This window comes from Pseudomyrmex gracilis, unplaced genomic scaffold (genome assembly GCF_002006095.1).
Source record: "Pseudomyrmex gracilis isolate BER0280 unplaced genomic scaffold, ASM200609v1 scaffold_57, whole genome shotgun sequence".
Taxonomy (NCBI): domain Eukaryota; kingdom Metazoa; phylum Arthropoda; class Insecta; order Hymenoptera; family Formicidae; genus Pseudomyrmex; species Pseudomyrmex gracilis.
This window is the reverse complement of record NW_018020641.1, coordinates 158,616-184,114: the sequence shown is the minus strand read 5'-3', so window position 1 is coordinate 184,114 and position 25,499 is coordinate 158,616. Positions and strand designations below refer to the sequence as shown.

Here is a 25,499-nt window from a genome sequence, read left to right as displayed (position 1 = left end):
ATTCTTGATCCGTGAATTAGGGTTGAAGGCTCGGAGTAGAATAGGATGTTAAATAAAATAGCGCGAACTCGTGAAAAGATCATTTCTGCGGCGCGTCGAAAATGGCAAACGAATTATCTAATTTCAGAAAAGCTGCGAATATATCTTTGTCTCTGTAATAATCGGCAACACTCTGTTTGTGTTTACTTTAAATATAATATTGAGATTTTACTGACGCGTCTGTGTGCGAAACTGTATAATGTTACAATTTCGCGTTTCTTACTGCGAAAGAGAGAGAGATATGCGAATATAATAATCGATATTACAAATAGAACAAACATAATTAATTAATAATATTTATGTAGTTTTTGCACAATGCGTTCTTGTTACGCTTCGCGAACACGCGGAGAGATGTTGATGCTTTATTTCATTTCAGCGTCTCTGCATTAGAACACACGCGACAAGGTCAACCACCTTCTCGCCGACGATTCGGTGATGGGGGAATGGATGAAAAGCCGATAATGAGACAATGTTAAGAGATCGCCGCTTAACGCCGCGAGATTTTAAATTAGAATGCTGCTCATAATCGCGGTATCAAGGAAACGTCAATTAACAATTGCGCCGCGATCCACGAAGAATCAAGAACTAACAGTGTTACGCGTCGTTAATTATTTGTTTTTTTTTTTTTTTTTTATCTCGTTAAAAATACGTCGGTCTTACACGATGTACTTCCCCCGACGCTCTAATAATAGCAAATACTTATTTCAACATTTATCGTCTGTCTGTACGTCTCCCCTACTTATCGCTCATTCCATAGGTATTCTCTCTGTAAATACTGTGTTAATAAATTTTTCACAGGCACATGCCCGTATATAATATCTTTAATCAATTTTCTTTCAATTTACTCACAACAATCGCGAAACGATATCGTTGCGTTACAATCGTCAGATTATTGTTACGCATTTTGTATTTTGTAGTTTCTTTTTTTTCTTTTTTCAATTTTTATAACGAGTAAAATTTTTTTTTCTACGGGGTAGTAATAAGAGACAAAGCGTAAACTTGTTTACCCCGTCCATTACCCTGCGTTCTCTTTTTTTTTACGGTAATGCTAAAATTAATTGAAGGATTGGAAAGCACGTTACACCAAGATGTAATTGCGTAAACAGGTACGCCGGACAATTACCAGGAACTGTAATATTCCCATTACAATTTTCCCTGGAAAAGGAAATGACTCGCGATCATCTGAACGATACCTCGTCAAACGTCACGCCGCAGCACAGTCGTCTCCCCTTTTCTCCCCCTGGACGAATTATCGACATTATTACACGGTTGTGCGGATGCGCGCCTGAAGTGTACGTTATTTCGCCGGTCGGGAGCGAACTTTGCTATTAGCCACAGAGCGTCGGGGGAGAGCGAGGTTGGAAAACGAAGGAGGGGAGGGGGAAACGAGGGAGTGAAACTGGCCGCGTAATGTATTACCGGACAGAAATAGATTATTGGAAACGTTATCAAAGTTATAAACATTCCTTGCCGTTAATATTGCAATCCTGTGACGTTGAACCATCGCACCGGCAGCCGTCGCTATTAATACTCCCACTCACATTCCCTTCTCTCTCTCTCTCTCTCTCTCTCTCTCTCTTCCCCTATTTTTCTCCTTGTTTCTCTCTCTCCTTGCATTTCTATCTATCCTTCTTCCCTTCTCGTCGTCATCCTGTTTCTCGCACTACCCACGTCGCTACGTAATGGAGTGTACGGGGTGTCCTTGTCTTCACCACAGATGTCTGTTTTTTAGATTCGGATTCCTTTAAATTTTTCCTTAAAACATTTAAACCATTCGGAGCAATTTTATTAATTTTCTAACGCGGTGAAAAATTCTTGAACATTTCATTATTTAACCAACACGCAAATGAATATTCCAATTGAAACAAAGCGTGAAGAGAAACAAGATCTTGCGCAACTCTCTTACAAACTTCTATATTTCTGCTGTATATTTTGCCGCACACGCTTGCTCCTGCTTGGAATTTTTTCCGGAATACAATAAATTTCTTTTCGTCTGGCCCGTCTGTCATGCGGACAAGCCGTATTGATGAGACACCCCGTAGATGCACCGTGCCGCGATATGGACTCGCACGTGATAGATGCCGGGGCTGTCTTACCTTTCTCGCGCGGCGCGAAATATATGGACAATCATCCGTCAGCCGTCGTCCCGGCGAATGCGCGGAAAAAAAGGACGAGAGAAAGAAACGCGCACGCCACGGGGGCGCCTAATGCGGCGAAATTAATTACCGTGCCGGTGCGTACGCGCACGTACATACGTACACGCCGATAAAACGAGATCGAGCGAGGTCGATTCTCAGCGGCGATCTTTCCTCGGACCTACCTCATCGCAAACGAGCGCGTCCGATACCGATAACTCGTTGTCGATCGATACCCACCCGTTGAAATCATCGCCGCCGCGCCGCGCCGTCGTAAAACAACGTATATATATATACGTATGTATATATCCCTCGTACAGTTCCTTGTTCGAAGGATCGTTATTAGCGACGGATTCGAGAATCAAGCCATAGATCTCGGAGAGATTGACGCTCGAATCTTGGAGATTGATGCGATGTGTATCGATAGAGCATCGATCGGCTATCGGAAACTAATGATGACGTTAAGCATGTCTGGAAAACATATCTCTCTTCTTGCTTTCCGTATCAGGATTCGCAATCGTGGAAGCATAGACTGAAAGTCTACTGAAAAAAGGACTTAGCAAAGTTCATCTAAAAACTTTTTATACGTCACTATTGCAGCTCTCTACGCGCATCATTGCGTAAAAAGATAAAATTAAGATAAAAACAAAATCAAAGACAAAGATTTTTAAAAAAATAATTAAAGTAAAATTTGGAAGTTCAGTTCTTTAATCTGTGTCGTACAGAAAAAAAAATATATATATATATATAAAAAAACGTATATTTGAACATTCTAAGAAACACTTGGAAGAAGTACCGTTTTTCTTTTGCGTTTGAGCTGTGTTGCCCGTGCTGATCGAAAAGCGAGTAAAGTAGGCAAATTTGAGGGAGATAGGAAACAAAGACGAAGCAAGAACGTTGGATCGCGAGGGGAGAGAAACGCAGTATAAAGTGCAATCAAACATTGATCGCACGATGCAGGAGCCTCTTGCCTCTTGGTGGGTACCTACGTGCGTATCGAATGCATACCATGGGGTTGCATCGCGCATGCATGCGAGGCCGTGTTTGTGTTTTGAGGGGAAACGCCGCCACCCTCTGCTTCTCCCCCGCCTCGTCTCACCCCCTCCGTCTCTCCGGCAAGCAACCAAGGAATCGATAGACTGCGTAACTGAGGCACAGGCACGTACGAATGCCGTGGTGATGGCCTCCCCCTCGAGAGAGAGGACGATCGACGCCGATCGTGTCCTGCACCGCCGGATCCTGCGATTTCATCACCGCGCTCGCCGAAAACGTAATCGCGAACATTCTGCTTTCGGATTTATTATATTCAGTTTTTTTTTGGTCATTATATTAAATCAGAGTAGATCAGATTTGTGATTTATTTCTTGTGTAATCGCTAGGATATTTTCTAATTTTATTGGTTTCATATCTGTTTTGATATCCGATTCTCTTTTAATAAAAATTTAAAGTCACCAATCTTGAATTATAAGAGAGAAAGAAAGAGAGAGAGAGAGAGGAGAGATCTTGAGGAATTGAACTTGAAAACGCAAGTAGCTAATGTTTTATTCTTCTAGTCGATATTTGACAAGTTTCCGAGAGCTTAATATAAATAATGCGAAAAGAAAGAAAATGTTCGCAAAGAAATATATCGATTGCAACGATTCTATAGATAAGTGTTTGTGTAATATGATTTCAATTTTTATTATTTATTATCTGTGAGATCTTTTCCGTTTTATTCCATAAACACGTGTAACACGAGAGAGCCAACGGTTATTTACATGCGAAAACTAAAATGTCAAATGGAAAAATGTGGGCCTGTTGTGCGCGTCGGGAAAAACAATGATGTCGGGTTCTCGTGTAATCAAATGGACATATCCAATGTTATTGATCATATGTTTCAAACGATATAAATGGCAAAAACTGTTATTCAATTATATATATCTGGAAATGGACATTTTGGCGATAATAAACCGACGCGATATTATTAATTCTACCGTAAAGGATATATTTATCCGCGAGAGGTTGCCAGGCTCTTCTCAACTATATATCGAGAATCTCTTCGACAGGCGAGACTACGCAACAATTTCTAATGTATCTGTTATATGCGCGCGATGAACTATTTTGAGATTGACGGAAATCGAATTTCTCTACTCGTGTTTTATTAAAAATAAATACGTCATGAGAAATATACACTTCGTCGATCCATTATTCCAATATATATGTTGGTTGAAATGAAGTTTGCGCGCGATCAAAATGCAGCGGCTCTACTCTCGCGCGAGAGGAGAGCCGAAGAGCTGAATATTATATATTTCACGTAACATTGCGTTTTACGTTGTACAACCGCGTATCTTGCGACGCGGTTTGTCGCTTGAACCGCGTCGTTTACTATTCAAGAGCCCGAAAATTAACTCGCGGCCTGGACGCGCAAAAAGACGCGCGCGAAAGAGAGAGAGAGAGAGAGAGAGAGAGAGAGAGAGAGAACGCGTGTGTACGCACGCGTGCGGTTGGAAAATTATTTTTTCATCTCCGAGTAAAAATAGGCACATAGATAGGTAGGCGCACGAGCTATTCAGAATCCGAGACGAGCTCTCTCTAAAATTCAGGAAAGAGAACGCACACGCGTCGCAAGAACGGCACGGCAGAATAATTGCATAGCAAAAACATAGCTTAACAAACTGTAACATTTTAAATAGTAAAATATCTCGGAAATATATTGCGCGCGTGTGGATATTTCATGAAATGAATTTTTCAAGCGAATACTTTTTCGCATATTTATTACACGTAAAATATCTTAGACACACACGCGAAACGTATTTTTTTAAATTAAATTTTTATTAGACCGTGTGTGTTCAACTAAGCGAAAAATTGTCGAAATAAAACAATAATAAATTTATTTGTCCGCGCGCGCGCGCACACACACACACACACACAGCACGCAGAAGATATATTTTATCGTAAACTTCTGGGTCTTTTCGAAAAGACCTCTCATTCGCGCGCCGACTTTGATTTCGCGCGAGATTGTCGCGACGTGACTTACGGCGGCGCTCTTCTTCGTGTTCCTCGGGATTTGTACTAACACGGGGGGAGGAGGGGGGGACTAACAGCGTGGATTTTCTCACGGATCCTTGCGGTGTCATTTACGCGCGAATCCGCCTCCGCTAGTTCGCCTCCTTAGAGCACATAAGGAGCTGAGAGAAGAGCGTCTCTCGACCGCAAAAGTTGAGTCGGGAAAGCGCGATCTTCGCGCGCAGCCAAGGAGAGGGGGTGTAAATCAAGACGGAAAATGAGCCCGGCAATGCGATACTCGTTATTATCCTCCCTAAAGCACCCCGGAAGCCGTAACGATCTTACGTCGCCGACGTTCGCGGTTGTGCCATTTTGAGGGGAAAAAAAGCCGAGATAGCTTAACGGTGGATAAAATAATCTCGGATATCATTCCGCTCGAGAATGCGTGAATACGGAGTAGGTACGCGGTAAATGGCGACAAAAATATTGTCACGACAGAGAGAGAGAAAGAGAGAGAGAGAGATATTTGTTCGAGAAAAAGTTTAAGAGAATTTTGTCTAAAAATTTTATTTACCGAAAAAAATTATCGTCATATCAATTGTGAATAATCTCTCACGTGAGAGAGAAAAGAAAATGAAACTCTTTAGAATTTCTGACAAATCGTGTCGTACATCGTCTTTGTAGCGGTGGTGACGACGATGATAAAAAGACCCAACCCCTTTCTTCCCCACTTTCTTTTCCGGTTCAAGAGAGCTCAAGGGTTAATTACATTAGTTCCAATGACTTTTCCTCGACGATTTGGTTTTTTTTCAAACGGAAGAAGAAGAGAGTCTGACGCGAGGGGAAAAACGCGTGAGTCGCGTGCAGATCGTGCAGGCTAGTGCGCGCTTGTGGCAATTGTGCAACGCAACAATAAGAATAACAGTAATTACGGGGCCGACCCTTCACTATGTAAGGATCGACGCGAGTAAAACGTTAATTCTCTCTCTCGCGAGGGGAACATTATAATCTCAACCAACCGCGACAATTGAAAAAAAAAAAAAAAAAAAAAAAAATCTGTACACACGAGTGCAAGATACGAGTTGTGTTTATAATTCTCACATTCGACAATAATAATATAATTATTAAGAAATTTGCGTGCGATTTAAATTGATTTATTTGTGTCGCCGGATTTGAAGTGTGTAACGTGAAAGTTCCGACTTTAGGGAATTATTATTCCCGACAAGTTAATGCTGCAATAAGCGCGTGTCGATCGTAGGAGGATAAAATTTCTCAGGAGACAGAAGGTGCTTAATTATCATTTAAGAAGAAGGTATAGGTAAAGAGGAGGACGTTCGCGAGGAAAAGAGAGCGCACCGGAGAGCACCGGAGGGAATATTCCGCCCCTGAGATACGAGAAGAGAGAAAGAGAGAGAGAGAGAGAGAGAGGGCTCTCGCTATCTTCTCGCGAAAGCGAATCACAAAGAGAAATATTGTTGAACCTTATATCTTGGACGGCGCATTAATGAAACACTCGCGCTCGCGCCATTCTGAAATTACTCGGGATCGTCTAGACTGCTCTTGGAGACGGATCCCCATAACGTTCTCCTCGTCGCGCGAAGCGCTGGCAGAACGCGAGATGATCCCCGCGATCTTTAATGAGAATAAGAGAACACCCTTAACGACTAATATTAGAATCCGGCCGACCGGTTCTAAACTGAATGTAGAAATTCGATCAATTATTCAATTCCCTCATATTATTCTGAATCGATCTCGTCGCGGAGAAAAAGAGGAGAGAATTTAGATTTTTTCAAGGACCTCAATATGCGTCTGTGTGTCTCCTATACCGATACGACGCACACACACACACACACACACACACACACGTGTAGCAGGTGAGAAATTTCAAAACACAAATTTTGTACGAAATTCTGACAGCTGGTACTCATAACATTTACACACACATATTTATACACAATCTGACACTTTTATTAGATTGTTTACACGTTTTAACGCTCTACTTATATCTGAAATTCATAACTACTTGAATTAAATTTTTTTTTATATCAAATGTCAGCTTAAGTGACAAGTGAAGTTTCAAATCGCAATTCAAAATTGACCTATTCAAATTTATTATACAAAAGCTGCGAACGCGACGAGTGTAGCGAGCAAAAATAGTTTTAGGAAAAAGATTAAGCAGATTGTATGTTAATAAGCTGAAAATGATAAATTTAAGGAAATGCAGAAATGTCCGCGCGCAGGACTTGTTGCACACGACTTGTATGCGCGTCGTTATGTACAAGGTAAAAAATATATAAAAACATATGTGATCGCCAATTGTTATTGCCATCAATGTCAAGTATTGTTGTGAAACAGAAAAACGTCGTCTTTTGATCGCGCGTCCTCGCACTCTCAAAAACTACACGCACACGTCCCGACGACGAGAAAAGGCCAATGTACTCGGGACCGACCGGGTGTGAATTTTTAGAAATCCATCTCCCTCTCTTCATCCCTCCCTCTTTCGCAAACGATGCATTTGTGGTATGTCTTATCTTATGGGATTAATAATAAAGTTGCTCTCTCATTTTTGCGATTCTAGACGGCAAAATAATATACAGGTGCGATAATTCGAAAATCGCTTGGCGCGAAGTTGCGATCATGTGAATATCAAATTCACGGTGCGTTCTATAAGTCTTCGCGTTCTGTTGTGTGTGTCACAACCCTTCAGAAATACTAACCCCCGTGCAACACGACATCGCACATCACATCGCAATGATATTACCAGTGTCGCGCGTTCGTCAACTTTCCCGCCGTCTTAACCCTGTCTCTAAAAAATGCATGTTACTCACAACTGCACGTTTTGCTTTTATTTTACTGGACGACGACCAAAGCGACGATCAAAGCTCTAAAACGATTTAACATTTAAGTAATTTAACGAAACTCGTTTAATGTTAATTACATACATAGTGATCGCGTTAATGATTTCGCTAATACATTTTTGCCATCCCCTTAATCTTTCTGAGAAACTTATTTTCGTCGCATCGCAAGAAGACAATTTTCAAAATTTAATCCCGTCGTCTTTCTCGATAAGTACAAAATGTGAAATTTTTAATCGTTCGCTTCATTAACTCCCGACAAGAAGAAGATAGGGGTATGCGTCTAGGAGCTTCTTTGTATCGATCGAGGACCGATGCGAGGATCCGGTTAGGCGGGATGATTCGGGCATGCTCGGCTGCGGCGAATTAGTTTTCGTCGAATTAATCGAGCGCATTAATCCAATCAAGTCGCACCCGGAATCCATTCGGATTCAATCGCGCCGGCGGCGGCAGCGGCGGGCCGCGTTAAATTAAATCGCGCGGCCGATATCGCAATCCGGTCGTGTACTACGTCGCGCTTTTAATCGGCCCGAATTAGAAATCGTTAATTGTCCGCGAGTTCTCAAATTGGGCAGGATGCGCATGTCGATCGGGTAGAAAATTACGAAGGTCGAAGGTCCCGAACTTGCGCGGAACCCGCGCGCGCGCCAATGTCAGCGTCGAGAATCTTATTGCGCGACGAGAGCTCGGCGGCCGACCGGTGCGTGTATCGATCCGATCTTCCTTTCGTAAACGTATCTGCGTCGATGCGTGTCTGCTTTCGACGGTGCATCTGATTATAGGGACGATGCAAGAGGAGGGAATTTGTGGTCGAATAATTTATGAACTAGATGTGCGGGCAATTCTCTAGTCTACGTAGGGAACGACTTTGTACAACTATTAACGACGATGTCGCTGCATCGTTGCGCAAAATGTATCAGAAAAAAAGCACCACCAACACGTTAACGACGTTATCGATAAGTTACAGAATCGCTTTTAACCGAGATATGCCGAGACACGGAAAAAACGCACATATTGCGACTTTTTACACGAGGCAATTGATTGGTATCCGAAACACTTAGATAGCAACAATATCACATTGTTGTTGTTGTTGTTGTTGACATGTTTTATCCTTCAAAAGAATCACATTAGACACTGGCTCATTGTCACACGTAGTGTTTGCGTGACGTAAATCAAGTATACTTCATTGCGTAACGCATTTAATCCCGACTTTTATGTCGTTTCTAACACCGAAGAACAGAAAATTCTTCAATGTGTGTGTCGTTATGACGGAGCCGTACGTGCGCGGAGCAACGCGCGGAGAACCACGGGCGTGCCTGGAAATAGCCGGCACACACGTTATTGTTGAATTTAGCGAAACCAGAGTTTAAATATCTGCCGGATGTTTGGCGTGTATATCACTTCGTAAATTTAAGGTTTACGGCCGTGCTCCTTTCCTTTCTCTTTCTCTCTCTATCTCTCTCTCTCTTGCTCTTTCTTTCTCGGCGAGTGATCTTTTTGCTTTCGCCTGTCGTTCTCTTTGCGCCGCGACCTCTCTCATTTCTTTCGCGCGCAGAGAAACAAAATTCAAGACGGAGAGAGAATCGAGATGGAAATTTAAGAAATTAAAACAAATATGTATACACACAGAAAACTCGGAACACATTTAGGAAGATATCCAGGCAAATCTAAAACACTCGAATATCGCGGAAGAAAAAGATGGATACGACAAAGATAAACTCTCTGTAATGCTTTATGTCGAAAACATCGAAGAAAGTTGAAAAAAATTTCAATAGGTGGATATAAAACTTAGAAAAAATCGTACGTACAATTGCGACGAAAAAGACAAAGCGAGAATGGGGGTAAAAGGAGGTGTACGGCCGAAGAGCGATCTACTTTAAACAAACTGCTAAACAAGCGAGGACCCCCGCGCGACAGACGTGATTGTTGAACAAACCGGGGGACGCGCGATAGTCCGCGATATTTATCGACGCCGCGCGTACAGCAGCAGCAGCGTGCGTAGATAGACGGCCGTGTGTACGGGGATGTGTACAGTGTGACGATCGAGGCGAGAATCCCGCGGCGAAATTTATTAGAATTGTCGCGCCGTAGGCGAAGTGTCGTTTAATCCTGATGCACTCCGCTGACTCCGCGCCGACGAAGCCTCGTAAAGCACCGATCGTCGGGGTCGCGGATTTCGGGAGCACCCGTTGTGCAGGATTTCCAGTTTGCGCCACCGGTCGGTCGCCGGCCGCCGACGGCAAATCTTGCACTATACAAACCCCGGTATATCTACGCGCGGAAGGTACACGACTCTAATACATAGTTCAGCACTCTATCTACATACGTGCGAGCTAACATCGCGCTAGCCTTCCCCGTCTCTCCCTCGCTTGCTCTCTCTCTCTCTCTCTCTCTCTTTCTCTCTCTCTCTCTTACTCTGGCGTTTCCATCCCCTGTTTCCTAACCCTGCCCGCCGAACACGCCCCGAAACTGCATCGTGCATGAACCACTATGCACGCACGCACTCACGCACACGCGTGTGTCTCTGCGCGCTGCACTCGGCCACGCTGCGGCTTACTGCAGCCTGGAACACATTATTCAAGGGATAATCCATTCCTTATATATTAAACTACGGAAGGACGATCTATTGGTACGATAGATCACGGCTCTTGAAATTCGTCGGGAATCCTGCCGCGTTTCTCTATTTCTCTCTCTCTTCCTTTCTTTCTCTTTCTCTCTCTCTGCGAAGAAAACTCGGATAATCTCTTCTCTAACGCGTGCGAAGAGAAAATAAAAGGTCTTCATGTGGAAGAAACTTTATACGGCACTCTCTCTTTTAAATATTTTCATTCAAAGATACTTTTCCAAACCTTACAGATCCGCTTTCAATAAAAAAAAAAGCAAGTTGATATTAATGAATAGTGTAACGTTGTCTCTCAATGATGGATGATTTTACAAAAAAAAAAAAAAAAAAAGAATAAAGGCGCGTTTCACTAAGTAATTTATTCTCATATCATATAATTTTTTTGTATAATTTTGATTATTTGATTTTTTGATTTTATAAATTTGATGTGTGAAAATGTGCGCACAGAAATTTCTTCATTTTTAAAAAATTTAATTCATCACTTAAGAATGATTACTTTAATTATGATTCCAGACCGCGAGATGATTGTGACGGTGATTTTTAATTCATTCACCTAACGCCTCCCGCTCTGTTGATTTTGCACGTGAAAATAATATGAGCTCTCAGTCTAATAAGGTCCTGGTCGAGGCCAGAAATTAATCTTATATGCAATTTAACGCGGACCATTTACTTTAGAAGTGGCACAAGTCTCTCTTTCTCTCTCTTTCTTTCTCTCTCTCTCTCCCAGTTTGTGGAAAGATATTAAATTTAAATTAAATAAGATATATAAGGAGATATAAATGCATTCTAGACGAGCGTCTGTCTATTTTTATAAGAATATCCAAATTGTGACTTTACACGTCGCTTTAGAATAAAGGTTGTCTAATAATACGGAGATCGCAGCTCTCTCACGGAAGAGTTTAAAATCTAAGATAATTACTTAAATTAATTTATCTTTTATAAGGAAATCTTCCAGACGGCTGCTATCGATTAGAGTAATAATCATTCGATACTCGAGTGTTGAATTACGTCTGGAGAACGAGATGTTGACGTTGCTGCAATCGAAATATATAAATAGCGCGCGCGAGAGAGAGAGAGAGAGAGAGAGAGAGAGAGAGAGAGAGAGAGAAAGAGAGAGAGAGAGCAGATATATAAGAATATAAATTTTTAAACAAAAAAAAAATCTCGAACCATCCGGTGATATATTATATTTGCAAAATTATAATCAGAGATCGTTCGCGCAATTCTTCGTCTTTTGCGCGTTTTTACATCCGCCTTCAATAATACATATCATCTGTAATTTAATTCATTAATCTCATTGATACAATGTCGTTTATAGATCTCTCGAATTGTGATTCGCGAAAAATTAACGACAAAAGAATGATTATTTAAAATAATATTCACAGACGGAGAGAGAAACTGAAATGCGAAACGATCGCAACGACGGTGCGACGTTGTCGCAGTTTGAAGGCAGCTGGGAAGGTCTTTGTACTCCAAAGGTACAAGGACGGTGTCCGTGAAGTCGTCGTCGATTTGGATTACGGGGTAATTTCGGCCGGATCGAGAGGCCACTCAACTCTATTGAAATAATACACAGTGCGAAGTATTTATACCGAGAGAGCCTTGTTCTCTCGACAGGAGGGCCGGGTAAAGGAGAAGGTGGCGAAGAGGACAGAAGAGGAGAGAAGGGAAGGAAGAAAGGGAAGAGAGGTTCTTGCAATTCAAATACAAATATACGAACCCCACCGACGCTTACCTTGAAACTCTCTCTCTCTCTTTCTCTTGTCGTCCCTGAATCGTTGAACGTGGAATTGTCCGCGTGCTGCGATTCCGTGATACCGTGGCGTAGCGATTAGTTAAGAATAGATGGCTCGATGGTTAGACAGACGTTTACGGATGCAACGTTGAATCTTAGGATTTTCTGAAGACTTGACGAGTTTCGAAGAATTGGCAGAAAAAGATGGACGATAATTCACTAAAAATGAAAACTTATAGTCTCGATAAACAATTCAGTCTCGGTGATTTTTCTTTTATCGCGAGATAAAATTATAATTTTTTACGAATCTTTTAAAAAAACTTGTGGTCTTTCTTGATCTTTCTTGTGATATCACGTATAACAAAAAGAAACATAATAAATCTTAGTGAATGTTCTTTTTTAAATAATATCTTAAAATTTTTAACATTTTTTTTCTATTCAGCACGTATTATTATCCAGATAACGTTAATAATTCCGTGGAATACAAACAATGAACAGCAAAGAACGCGAGAAAGACTAGATGCTGAGGTACAATTTTCCCATCGGTCAATGTGTAGAATTACAGACACGTAAAAAGATAGAATAAATGCAAGAAGAAAGATTTACATCTCTTGCGGCGAAGAAAGGGGAATAAAAGAGAATATTTTATTAACGGCATAAAAATGACCGCGGTCGAGAAAGGGAACGTGTTCTTTTTCGAAGAAGCCTTTTGACCGCCGTATATATAAAGTACAGATTAGACGAACGTAATACTGCTATTGTATTTGTGAAGAATAGTAATAGTAGGTTTTAATATGTTCACACACACACGCACGCACACATACACACGGAAAATCGCTGTGTTCCTTCAATTTTATTCAGCAATTCTTTTTAATTGTTTTCTTTGTGCGTTTAACATTTTTAAAAAATTATAATTAAAATAATAATAACACGCTGTATACAAACTCGAAATTTTTTTCTACGCAATATAAGAGAAATCAAACTTTATGTGTTTTAAAATATAGAAAAAAAAAAAAACTTGTCGAAATTTTGAGAAATGCGAAACTTTAATTTAAAATAGTAGAAAACGTTTTTACAAACCCGGAAGTTCAAATCTCAGACGTAGAATAAAAAAAGAAAATGTTGACGAGTCTTCTAGATCCAGTTTATCCACGAATTCAAGTCGACGAAAAATCCCTGTTACATTCGCGAAACGCTCGGCGTTTACAACGTCAATCTCCCTTTGCCCCGATCGCCCTTTTTCCACCCCGTCGCCGGGACGCCTCTCTCAGTAGGGAGGTTCGTTTCGCTCTTCGTTTTGCTCGAAACGGCGCCACAGGTTGCCAGGAGAGGGTCCTCGCGTGCCACATTTTACAGTCCGAAATGGCTCGCCCGACCAGTATGAACTGAAAACGCGACCGCCACTTTCAGAGATATCGAAATATTTTCAGTCATTTGATAAATAAATTACAGGGTGTACATTTATTAAATAAATGTGCAGAATATTTCACAGAGAGAAATTGATTACACGAATTAACAAACAAACCGATTTTCTTTGAATAAGAATTGATGACCAGAAAAAATTAACTTGTTTTGAACTTCGATCACAGTTCTTTTTTTTTTTTTTTTTTTTTTCTAAACACGATTTTGTTGCGAAAATTTTCTATCTAGTGGCAAATAGGAAAATATGTATTATCTAAAAACTGCTCTCCTGGCGATAACTACAATACTGCGGGGGTTGTTGTTTTGCTCAGTTCTCACACATATCGTGAATTGTACATACGCGGTGGCGGCGGCGGTGCGCCATTATTATCAGTCGCGCGAGATAGCGCGAGACGGAAGGAAACGCTAATCGGCGCGCATCGCTCGTAAACTATTTAGACTCTCACGCCCCGTCACAGTAATGACAACCCTTTCGCGCATCCACGATTGATATCAGGTGAAATAAAAAATTTATTATGTCCGGAAACGACCCGGTTGGCCGATGCGATAACGTGTTAAGGTTTTTTTTTCTATCCAATTTGTAGAAAATCTCTAAATACACAATTGTAGCGATATTTTTTCTCCGTCGTATAATGTGAAGATGCGACACGTTATAAACAAGATCAATATAATAACGTGGCGTATTAATTTAAGAGTGTGAGATAAAAAGAACGTGCAATGTGTTCTAATGTGCAAATTTATCTTTAGACACAAAATTTGGCCAATTACGAAGCATTAGTCTGCAATGGAGGATTAGGTTTGGTTAACTCTGTGTTAATAATACTTTAATGTAATGAAAACAAAGATATTATACAACTATACGGTGAAAAATTTGTCATTTCTATGGCGACCCTCTGACTTCAGAGATTAACGTCGCCGGTAACAAAGAAAAAAAAATCTGATATAATTCTTTGTAAGAGCGTAACAATTATTCTACACTGTAATATTCGCGCAATTTGCGCTTGATATTAAACGAAATATACTCACGATCTGTTCTCGATAATAAATTTGTTTGATATTAAGCAATTTAATTTACGCGGGAGAATCTCGCGTAAGAAACATGAGATTTTTATCGCGACAACAATGTGAGAATAATTGTAATTGCCTTGCATTAATGTTTAGACTTCCGTCAGAACGGGATAAAGAATGTGGGGAATCTAATTTGCTCTAATTATTCTACACACGATAATTATTCATTAATACTTATATATATGATAATGATAATTATTCTATGCGGTCATGTTCTCATAATTTCTGCAAATACATTGTAGCGAATTAGACATGATTTTTTTTAATAACCAATTAAACTCTTATTACCGTTACTGTTGCTTAAAACCGGCGGTATAAAATTTACAGAATCCACATTAACGACAACTCTTAAATTATTCCGTGGAATATTTTATTGAATAAAACAGTAGTTTTTTTTTTTTTTTTTTTTTTTTTTTGCTATTAAACTTTTCTCCTCCATTAGTTGATCATTAGTATTAATGGTGTTATTGTTATTGCATTAATACAGAATTTATCGTCTCGATAATAACGCGTTACACAAACCCACGCAAACACGCACGCGCGCTTTGTGTTCCGCGTGTTCTATAGCTATGTGAACTACCTGTGGCGTCGGGAAAAGTGCAATAAGACTGAAAAGCACGCGCCAGGAAAAGCCAAGAGAGAAAAAGAGAGAAAAAGCGTTTATTGCCGTCTTAGAGAAAAATTCTCAGAGGACCGCGGTGCGAGGAAAAGAATTACACGCGGACCAGTAGATATCGTATCGAGAGCGATTATTTATTTGAATTATTATTATGTTTATTTTTTTTTTTTTATTTATCGCGATAATTTCTCTCGGATTTTCCGAATCGGGAAAGAAATAATTGTTTTCACATGAAATGGCTCATTATATATTCGATGTCAATAATGTGTCAATAATACGTATAGCATCGCGCGCAGGTATCGTAAAGCTTCCCTAACTACTAACGCTTCGGATGCGGACGCAACGAGCGCGCAAATAAAGCCGGATGCCGAAAAGCGTCGTCGACCGCCGCGTTGAACGATTCGTTAAGCGATAATGACGCTAGCCAATAACGGAACGCGTCAACAGACAACTCTGGCTATGTAAATGCGAAACAATCCGATTCGCGCGCGCGCGAATTACAATTCCAGCGATAGCAACACTTCGAAACCGACACGTATGTCTGTTATTTCCGAACAAGAACTTTTTTTTTTTTTTGAAAGAATTGATGTCACATTACATTAGAATATTTAAACAAAGATGGGACGAACAACACACGTGTGAATCTAAAACATCCTCTTTCTTGTTCTTATTCTCGGTTTAAAAGTTGTCAACATATCAAACATTCTTTGAATATTTTTTTCCGAGTAATTCACACACACACACACTTCGCGAAAATATGATAAATATTTTTTTCATATTTTTGTACTTTTCACGTCATATGTGTTTTTTGTTAAATTGATAAACAATATAGCATTAACAATTTTGATTCAAAAAATCTGCAAAATTGCCCAGTATAAATTTGTTTTTTTTTTTTTCCAGAGCTTTGCAGATCTTTAATTAACTTAATAATTGCAGAAGAGAGAACAAATGTCCCTTGATTATTTCGATACTAATTTACGAAAGGCGAAACGCGCGTAATGCAAGTATTCAGTGGTCCACGCGAGAGTATCGGTGCCATCACTAGCTTCAGCACGCCAAATAAATATTTCCTTCTCGCTCTTGTATACGCAGTTTCCTCTCCTTCTCTCTCTCTCTCTCTATCTTTCTCTCTCTCTCTCTCAGCGATGCGGGAGTGGTCCGCGCGGCATCAATTTATCGTAAATAAATAAATCTATTTATTCGCGCGCGTGGAAGGGTTCCGTGCCCGCCGTCGCTTTGCACTCACGAGAGCGTACTAGTGTGCTCACGAGTGCGCACACGCGTATCTCGCGCGTGTGTGTGGTGTCAGTGCGATAGTTTAAACATCAGATCGTTGAATAAAATATCAGCGCGGATTGTCGGCGAGGCAGGCCTCGCGCGCTACATCGAGACGCGTTCGTAACTCGATCGAGAAGAGAAGAGATCAAAGATAAAATTTCTAATAACTTGCCAAAAAAAAACAAAACAAAAAAATACGTTCATTTTAAATCTTTATTCACGGATAAAATTAAAATAAATCAGACAAATCTCACAACACATAGCTTCAAAGTGTTTTAATGCTTTTCTCGGTTTTATAAAAGATTAAAAACTAAATAATTTGTTTTTACCTCAATTTTAACAAAATTCGAATCAACGACATTATCATGAGATTATTTAATGTCATAATGTTATTCGATTATCGTGTATAAAGTTTGCACTAAATCTTCTTTTGCTTCAATGTCTTAAGATTAATCTGTTTAATAATAAAAATAATTTATTTCGAAAATGCGACATATGTTAATGAAAAGTTTGTGAGTGTGCCCGACGAACGAGAGGTTCGGCCCTGGTTATGCGAAAACACGCGTGCATCCGCCGCGCGTTGCGCCCACGCGTACGTGTCTTTCTCTCGCAGTCGCGTGTTTTTGCGAGAGAGACGCCGCACGTTTGTATGACAATTAACATGTGGTGGTCGGGCATCCGGTTCACCAATCTACCTCCCTCCTCTCTTTCGTTTTCGCGCAATTTCACCATATATTCCACGTTCCTCGTTTTCCTTCTCGCTCTCGCGCGATTTCGCGTTTTACACACGACGCACGTTTCGCAAAATTGCATCGAATGAAAGACATAATTCATTTCACTTCTCGTCTCCAAGTCGCAGAACGAGATGTTTTTTATTTCGTCCGCGTTGTATATTACACTAATATTTTTTGATTGACAATGAAAATACATGTATTTATTTATATATACGCGGGATACAAAATAATTTCTTTTTTTTTTGTTTTTTTGTTTTTGAAAGGTAAAATCGAAAGCGTTGAATTAATTAATGCAAGCCGGGAAATCGGTAGAACATATTTTGTGCTGGATTGTATTAACATATCATGTATACACACACATATATATATATATATAAATATATGCTCGTGTAATTTATTTCTTTATTTCTGACGTGGTCGATTATATATATAAAATTATTTTCTGGACGAGGATAAAAGCATTGAATTAGTTAGTATAATACAATGATAGCGAGATCGGCGGTGGGGAATTCCCGACGGCGGTGGATAATGTATCTGCGCGATTTATTACTTTATTCCCGCGCGCGCGGGTCCATTATTATTCCTCCCCCGACCGAACATGAAAGACATCGAATTAGTTAGGTACAATGACATCGGGAGATCGCCCCGGACAAATATGATTATCGTGAAATCAAAGAAAGCGCGCTCGTTCCGCTCTCTTCGCGTGCGCGTCCCGCTCGGTTTATCGGACTTGCCGCGAGGATTCAATGCGGAAAAAGGATCAACCGGAGTTCAGCGGTGACGCACAGCTAAAAGCTCTTCATCAAAAGCGGGAAGAGGAGAGAAGAAGAGAGGAGGGGAAAAGGGAAAAGAGAAGACACGTGGAAACGCACATTATATACTCTACGTGTGTGAAGATTATGATAAAAAGATAAAATTAGCGAGTATTTTTGCCCTCCAATAAAATACAATTTTTCTTCAAGAGATTGACGATTAACGACTGCACAGAATGTAAAAAGAGAATTAAATAACATGAAATATTAATTATTATCGCATTTAACAGAAAAAATATCGCAAGAGCTGTTTCGAATGAATTCACACACGAATAAATGTACTTTCCTGTCAAGAAATTATTTGCTGAGCAGAGAGAGAGAGAGAGAGAGAGAGAAGCTTCGTTATCCAGACGGTGAAGCGTCCGTGAAATTCCGAAAGTTCGGCGCCTATGAGCGAAGGCACATAGGGATACGCAACCACCCTCAGCGCACCCTGTTCTTCCTCTCTCTTCTCTCTCTCTTTCTCCACTCGACGTTAATTTAGACGAATTTCATTAGAACAAACGAACTTTGCTAATCCGCGCTAATCTGATTAGAAATTCGCCGTGGCGCCGCATTCCGCCGCCGCCGCCGCCGCGACCGACGATGTTGGTTGGTAGCATCGTCGCCGTCGTTGGCGTCGGGTAGCGCGACTCGTCCTCGTTCTCGTTCTCCGTTCTGTCGTGTTGACTGAAATCCTGTGCCTATATCCCCCTCCCCCTCGTCTTCCACACCCTTTTCCGTCTCTCGCGTCTCGCCCACGCCTATATCCTTGCCCGGCAAATATTTGCAGGAATTAGCCCCCCGGGTAACGACGACTACTTCCCTCTTCTACCCGTCCTCCATCCCGGTTGTAAATCCTCCCGACAAGGACGTACTTTCCTACGCCTCCGTTTCTTCCTGACTCGCGACGTCCGTCGCGATCGTTAATTACGTCTCGTTGTCAACGTTTGAAATCAGCAATCAAATTGACGCAGACAAAATTTCGATGCGCAGAATCAACAGACGCGCGAATCCATCTTCCGCATGTGTGTTCCTGTTTTATTGTTTTAATACATTTATTCATTTATCATATATAAAACTTTTTTGTGTCTTCCACATTTGATTAAAACGATAATAACATTATTAAAAAAAAATAACATATCCTCTTTGGAAACATTATTGGATTTTTTTCAATTACACGTGTATTTTGTTCCTTTAAAAATTATCTGAAAATCGTTGATATATACGTAAATGACATTTTATATGCAACAATCCAATAGAGATGTTACTTTATTCATTTTATTTTATTTATTGGAGCTTTTTCCAATTTAAATGAGCTTACTCACGTCCGGACAATTTTGCAGTTTTTCATGTTATTTACTTTCATTATTATCATAATGATGTATATTGATTTTACGTTTCTTTAATATAAAATGGTTGATTGTTGCAGTGGTGTCATATTGAACGTAATTTCGTCCCAATTAGATAAATCGGGTGTATCAATGTTTATTTACATGTTTTCCAGGAATACACACGCGACGGAAAAGCATTCGTGACGTGTCTCTCGCGAAAGGAGCGCAAATGTGATAAAACGCCGAGTATACATATCGATACGCAAATCGAGAGTTTAGCGCTCGGCGATACGACGCTAATTACTTTTCGTTGAAAATAACGAAGTGATAACAAACATTTAATACTAACATTTATAATACTGCACGTAATATTTCTTTGTGCGCCCGGCATTCCTCGTCCGAGCGTCATTAAAACGCGAAATCAGAAGTTATGTCCAAATGAAATATGCGTTTAATTCGGAATTATCGTTTGCGTCATCAGAGATATGCCGTATTACGTCACATTAATGTTAGAAAAAAAAAAAAAAAAAACAACATTATATATTATACATATATGACACGAGCAAAGGATCGATAACATAGTAGTTAGCCTTCTCTGGAATCATAGTGTTGCATATAATGACATAGTAACGCAGAAATATAATATCGCCAGGTTTTTTTTTTTTTTTTTTTTTAGCGATTATATATTACAACGTTAATAAGCTCCGCATTCATTATGCTCTGTATATGCTAATTTATATGCGCGCGAAAATAAGCGTAAAAACGTTATTATTTTTAATTATTGTGAAAAAAAAAAAAAAATAGAAGCTTCAATGATGTTGTCTGAGTTGCGCGCGCAGAGATGTGTAATTACAAATAACTTTATGCACTTGTGCGAATTTTGCGATTTTACGTCGAAGAATTTCGTAATCCGAGAGAAGATTATGAACGTCTATAAAAAATTACAACGGCCGTAGTAATAACGGCCGTATTTTTCTCCCCGAGAAAGTTTCCTGTTTCGAATCGAGTTTCCGCTTCAATCTTCCTCGCACACGTTTCGTGAAACTTCGATGTGTAACGTGTAATTTCCCGTGTATACTGCGTTTATACTCCAATACGCGAGAGGCGTCGCGACGCTGCGAGAGACGAAGAGAGGATCCAACACCGTGTTGTCGCCGTCGGTACTCGAACGAAGAAGCGAATCTTCTTCCGAATCCGAAAAGGTGAACTTTCCTTCAGCGCGGCCCCGAAACTTTCCGGTAACTTGTTTCGCTGGAAAATAGCCCAAGTTTTCTTCACGGCGACGATATCCCGAGAGCCTGGATATTTTATTCCCGACGCCAAGGTGTCGCGAGGTTACTGTTTGCTCTCGTGGCGAGTGTCGAAAGTCATCGACCATACGATCTTCAATAATATTATGTTAAAATGCACACGATTACTTGCTTATTTAATTTATAAAAACTTTGTGTTTTTATATATATATATCCTCTCTTTACTAGTATATTTATTATTTATTTATTTATTTATTTAATTATGCGATAATTTTGCAATAGAGTAACTAGAATTAACCAAGTTGCACAATCTAGAAAAAAAGGATTGGAATAACTAAGATTATTTATATATACATATAAGATTATTTACATGTAGTATTTATACATATGAAAGTATAATAGATTTTTTTATATACATGAAATATATGACAGAGCACATTTCAGCATTTTTTGCTGGAGGAAGCATTAAAGAATGTTTATATTAAAACCTGGCGAGGCATTTTTTGTATAAAGCAATTATCGCAACCGTTGCTCTTGATATTAGATTTTTATCGCTGCTTTTTCGAGGACTCGGTCGCGCGATCTTCTAACAGCTTCCGGAATTTTTGAACCGCATCTCGAACGCGATCAAGAAGGAGCAGTCGGGGCACCGCGACGGCGGCGTTCATGAAAAATTCAAGGCGGTCAGCCCGGTAATTTGAAGGCGGTTAATAGCGGGTGCATGTGATGCTGAAGAGTGGCGAGGAGTAACAGAACGACGGGAGTGCGAGCGAATGAGACGGAAAGATTCACAAGCGCGCGGGGTAAAATCGTGCACGAGCTCGGCGCGATATTTAATTCACGAGCCCTCTCTCGGTGCCGCGGCCAGGGTGGCTCGTGTCTTCCCGTCGGTCGGTGGAGGAGTAAAAAGGAAAGACGCGAAGGGGATGAACGAAGATGGATGCACGCTGCATCGAGACGAGAGAGAGGGAGAGATGCGTAGAGAGAGAGAGAAAGAGAGAGAGAGAGAGAGAGAGAGAGAGAGAGAGAGAGAGAGAAAGAGGAATAACGGAGGAAGAATGAGAGAGAGCGAGGCCTCATTTCCATTAGCGGCATGCATCATACAGAAACTGGCTGGACTATACACGAGTGTGCTACTGCACGTCGAAACAAATTGAGATGCAGACTGCTGCTGAATGACGCCGACGGACGCTGTCTCTGTGAGCGTCGAGACACCACCGTCGTTCATCCGACTCTTCGCGTGCCGCGTTTCTTCCGAAGGTGATTTTCCGCTTACCGGCATTGTAAGCATAATATTAAAAAAGGCGTGGGATACAATATCGCGTATATTAATACCAGCCAATTAAAATTTACTTCGTGTATACAAACGCAAGAACAAAAATGCAAAATTAATTATGTTTCGCGGAATTTCTTGCCAATTATAGAATATCTCATTATAATACAATATCTAATTAGAACATCTAATTAATCATGTTCTCTCCACGAAATTCCTAAATAAATATAAAATATCTAATTATCTTATTAGATTGTGTAGCAATAAATATTTTAGTAGAAATAATTCAACGATCTCTCTCTCTCTCTCTCTCTCTCTCTCTCTCTCTCTCTCTCTTTCTCTTTCCTTTTTACAATAAAATTACTTGTATATAACATCTACTTCATGTTAAAAATAAATTTTTCAAACAAGATTGATTTTTATCGAATTCTGGAAGTCTTTCGGAATTTTACGCGGGAAAGACGGTCGAATAGGCATTGTATTATATTTTGAGTGCAATGTAAGAACGATAGGAATGTCTGAAAAACGAGAGAGAGAGAGAGAGAGGGAGAGCAACTGGAGGTGGGCAACCGCGATATGTAGGGACGCTCGCAATTTTCTCGTCAATGCACACGTCAACCGGCACGTCGCGTATGCACTCTGCGCGGTGTATTCGCGAGTTGCAGCGCAGCGTGGAACAGGCACGGAGGGTGGTAAGCGGGGTGGACATGAGACAATGAAAAATGCACGCGCCACGATATACTACTTGCGCGTCCAAGTTACAACTACAGAGCAGACTCAGTTTCTCCCTCTCCCTCTCCCTCTCCCTCTCTCTCTCTCTCTCTCTCTCTCTCTCTCTCTCTCTCTCTTCCTATCTTCCTCTCTCTCTTTCTCTCTCTTTTTGTCTCTTTCTTTCTTTTTCCCTTTTTTCTTGTCTCCCCTCTCTTGGTTTCACTTACGCGTCCTCTTCCGCCGAGGCTCGTCGGAAACAGCGAAACGGGCTGCTCAATAATTCTTTGTGTGGTTTAGCCGAGAGATGCGTGTGCACGTGTATTGACGCGGGGCTATTTCGCGAAATTGCCAGCCTTGGTGCCATCCCCCTCGTGTCACGACGGTGGAGACATTATTTCGCTGCACCGGCTGCCGCGCCTTTTGCTTCCTTCTTTCGTGGAAAGACCCAACACGATCGCTCCGATGACCGCGAGAAATCCAGAAAACCGATATACGATAACTGCGACAGCGGCGAGGAGGGTGCATTTGAATTAGGTCCCGAACAAATTAAATATGCAGCACAATTCAAGAGAGTCTCTGTGTTTTCTTCATCTCTCCATGCGTTTTTCGACAAACTGAAATGTATATTAGTTAATAAAAAAAATTATCCGTTTATGTGGCATATTAAAAAATTGAAAAATTCTTGCAATAAACATTATTTAAATTATATTTTTTATCATTTTTTCTCATAATACGAAAGAAATTTAACACTTAAATAAAAATATTCCTTTGGTGGCAGGATGATGGCGCGCACAAGTGAGAACATTTCTCGCAAAGCGTTCTTCAAACAGAAAGAGCATCCATATCTCCAGAAGCGTAACTCGCGGATCCGCGAAACTTTTCCCGGCGCGAGCGAGTGCGTGAGAACACAAAAAACTCGTGAAAAAAAATGAAAGAAACGGAACGAAAGAATTTGAACGGTGATCGGGGCCGCATTCGAGCGACCCTTAAAGTTAATTTGAAAAGTCACGAGCGAGAACCCTGACCGTGTAAGTACAGCGTATAGTGGGAAGTATATCGTGGCATATGTGCTCGCGATATTGCGAAAATCGCGAGATCCGAATGCGCGGTAGGGCAGAAGGAGGACGAAACTTTTCAAATGAGCCAACTTTGGGTGTGTCTTGCGCTTTTGGTGCTCCGCGTCTCGCAAAACCCCTTTCGAAAGCCTCGCATATTAGCAAAGTTGTTGGTTGAGGTGAATAGCTCCGATTACCTCAGTATGTACACGATTTTTCTCTCCCAGAGTCCTGGAAAATTTTCGAAAAGTTACGTTGTTTCGGAAAAAAACTCCATGTTACACAAGAGAGCTTACATTTTTTTTATAATAGTTATTTTTTTATTTTTATTTTTTTTTTATAACATTTTAAGAATTTTTAGAGACTTATATATTGTTTGTGCAGATATGCTATATGTACTATATTATACAATGTGTGTAATTGTGAAAAGACCGAGATAAGTGCAACGTCAGAATGAAAGCCACCGGAATTAAAATACTTTAAACTTCTTTCGCTTAGGCGATTCCCGATTAAATAATTATCCCGGCGCAACTCTCGTTTTGCTTCCAACTAGAAAAAGAGATTGCTCGGATACCGGATTAAGTCGTTTTCCCAGCCGGCCGTTAAATCGCCGCTAATCGCCGTTCCAGCACGCTGCTGACGTCTGACCGACCGAAACTTTTCTGTTTCAGGCCAAGTTGTTGGAGTCGTCCCACGCTTGGCTCGGCGCCTCCACCTCCAGTATAGCAGGTGAGTTACATTTTTCGTTTTTCTCCTCTTCGTCTCGTTTCGGTACATTTCAGGAGATAATCGCCCTCTCAACACCCGACCCCTTTTCCTCCTGTTCGGACGTACGTTCCGAAGCCTCTACATTAGGCAAACGCATACACAAGCGCGCGCGCCAACGTCTGGTCTATTTCTATGCACACAGGGTGTTTTTGCGTCAATCGCCCTTTTTTTTCATCGATATAATAAATATGAAGAACTGAAAGAAGTAAAATTAATATAAAATAATAATTAGAGTTAAATATCTTTATTCGTGAAAAATATCAGTTGTATTTGTATAATTTGTTTGTTTAAAAGAGTAAAATCGAATTGAGACTAAAAAGATTATTTATATGAATGAAAAAATACTAATTGCAATACAATTTTAATAATTTTTCTTTCATTTTGTATTAACATTATTTTTTTTTCAAATATCTTACATAGCGTTTATCGTTAAAGAAAAATACAATCGAGTGGAAACACCCTTTGTAACCTGTTTCGCGCGCGTTTAAAGACATTTCACATTTCTCTTTTACAATATATATATTTGTCGCACGATATACCACTGCTGTATATATCTGTCGCACGACGAAATCTCGACGATCGGGTGTCCCACTTCGTAAGTAACGACTGATTATCCCTTCCGAGTTCGAGAGGAGATTCCCTCCTCTCTCAAACATCCCTCGAGGGTTGTCGACCGATCTCTAGGTAGCTTCGCTACCAAGTTCATGGTCACGTGGTGATTCTGTTCGTTGAATCTCAACTTGGAACGTGACAAGCCTCGTTCCAGAAACGCAAACTCCGACGACGCTCTCGTGTCGAATTTGCAGACTTCGAGTTTACATCTA

General features: G+C 40.5%; 1 protein-coding gene across 3 annotated transcripts in view; it reads left to right on the top strand.

Moving 5' to 3' along the window:
* The window catches only part of LOC109853944 (protein bric-a-brac 2), a 335,353-nt gene that overhangs the window by 294,972 nt on the left and 14,882 nt on the right, over window positions 1-25,499 (top strand). For all 3 annotated transcript variants that reach the window (XM_020426542.1, XM_020426540.1, XM_020426543.1), the window contains exon 5: window positions 24,579-24,636. In XM_020426542.1, coding sequence (XP_020282131.1) covers window positions 24,579-24,636 — 58 coding nt within the window. The remainder of the gene's footprint in view (window positions 1-24,578; window positions 24,637-25,499) is intronic.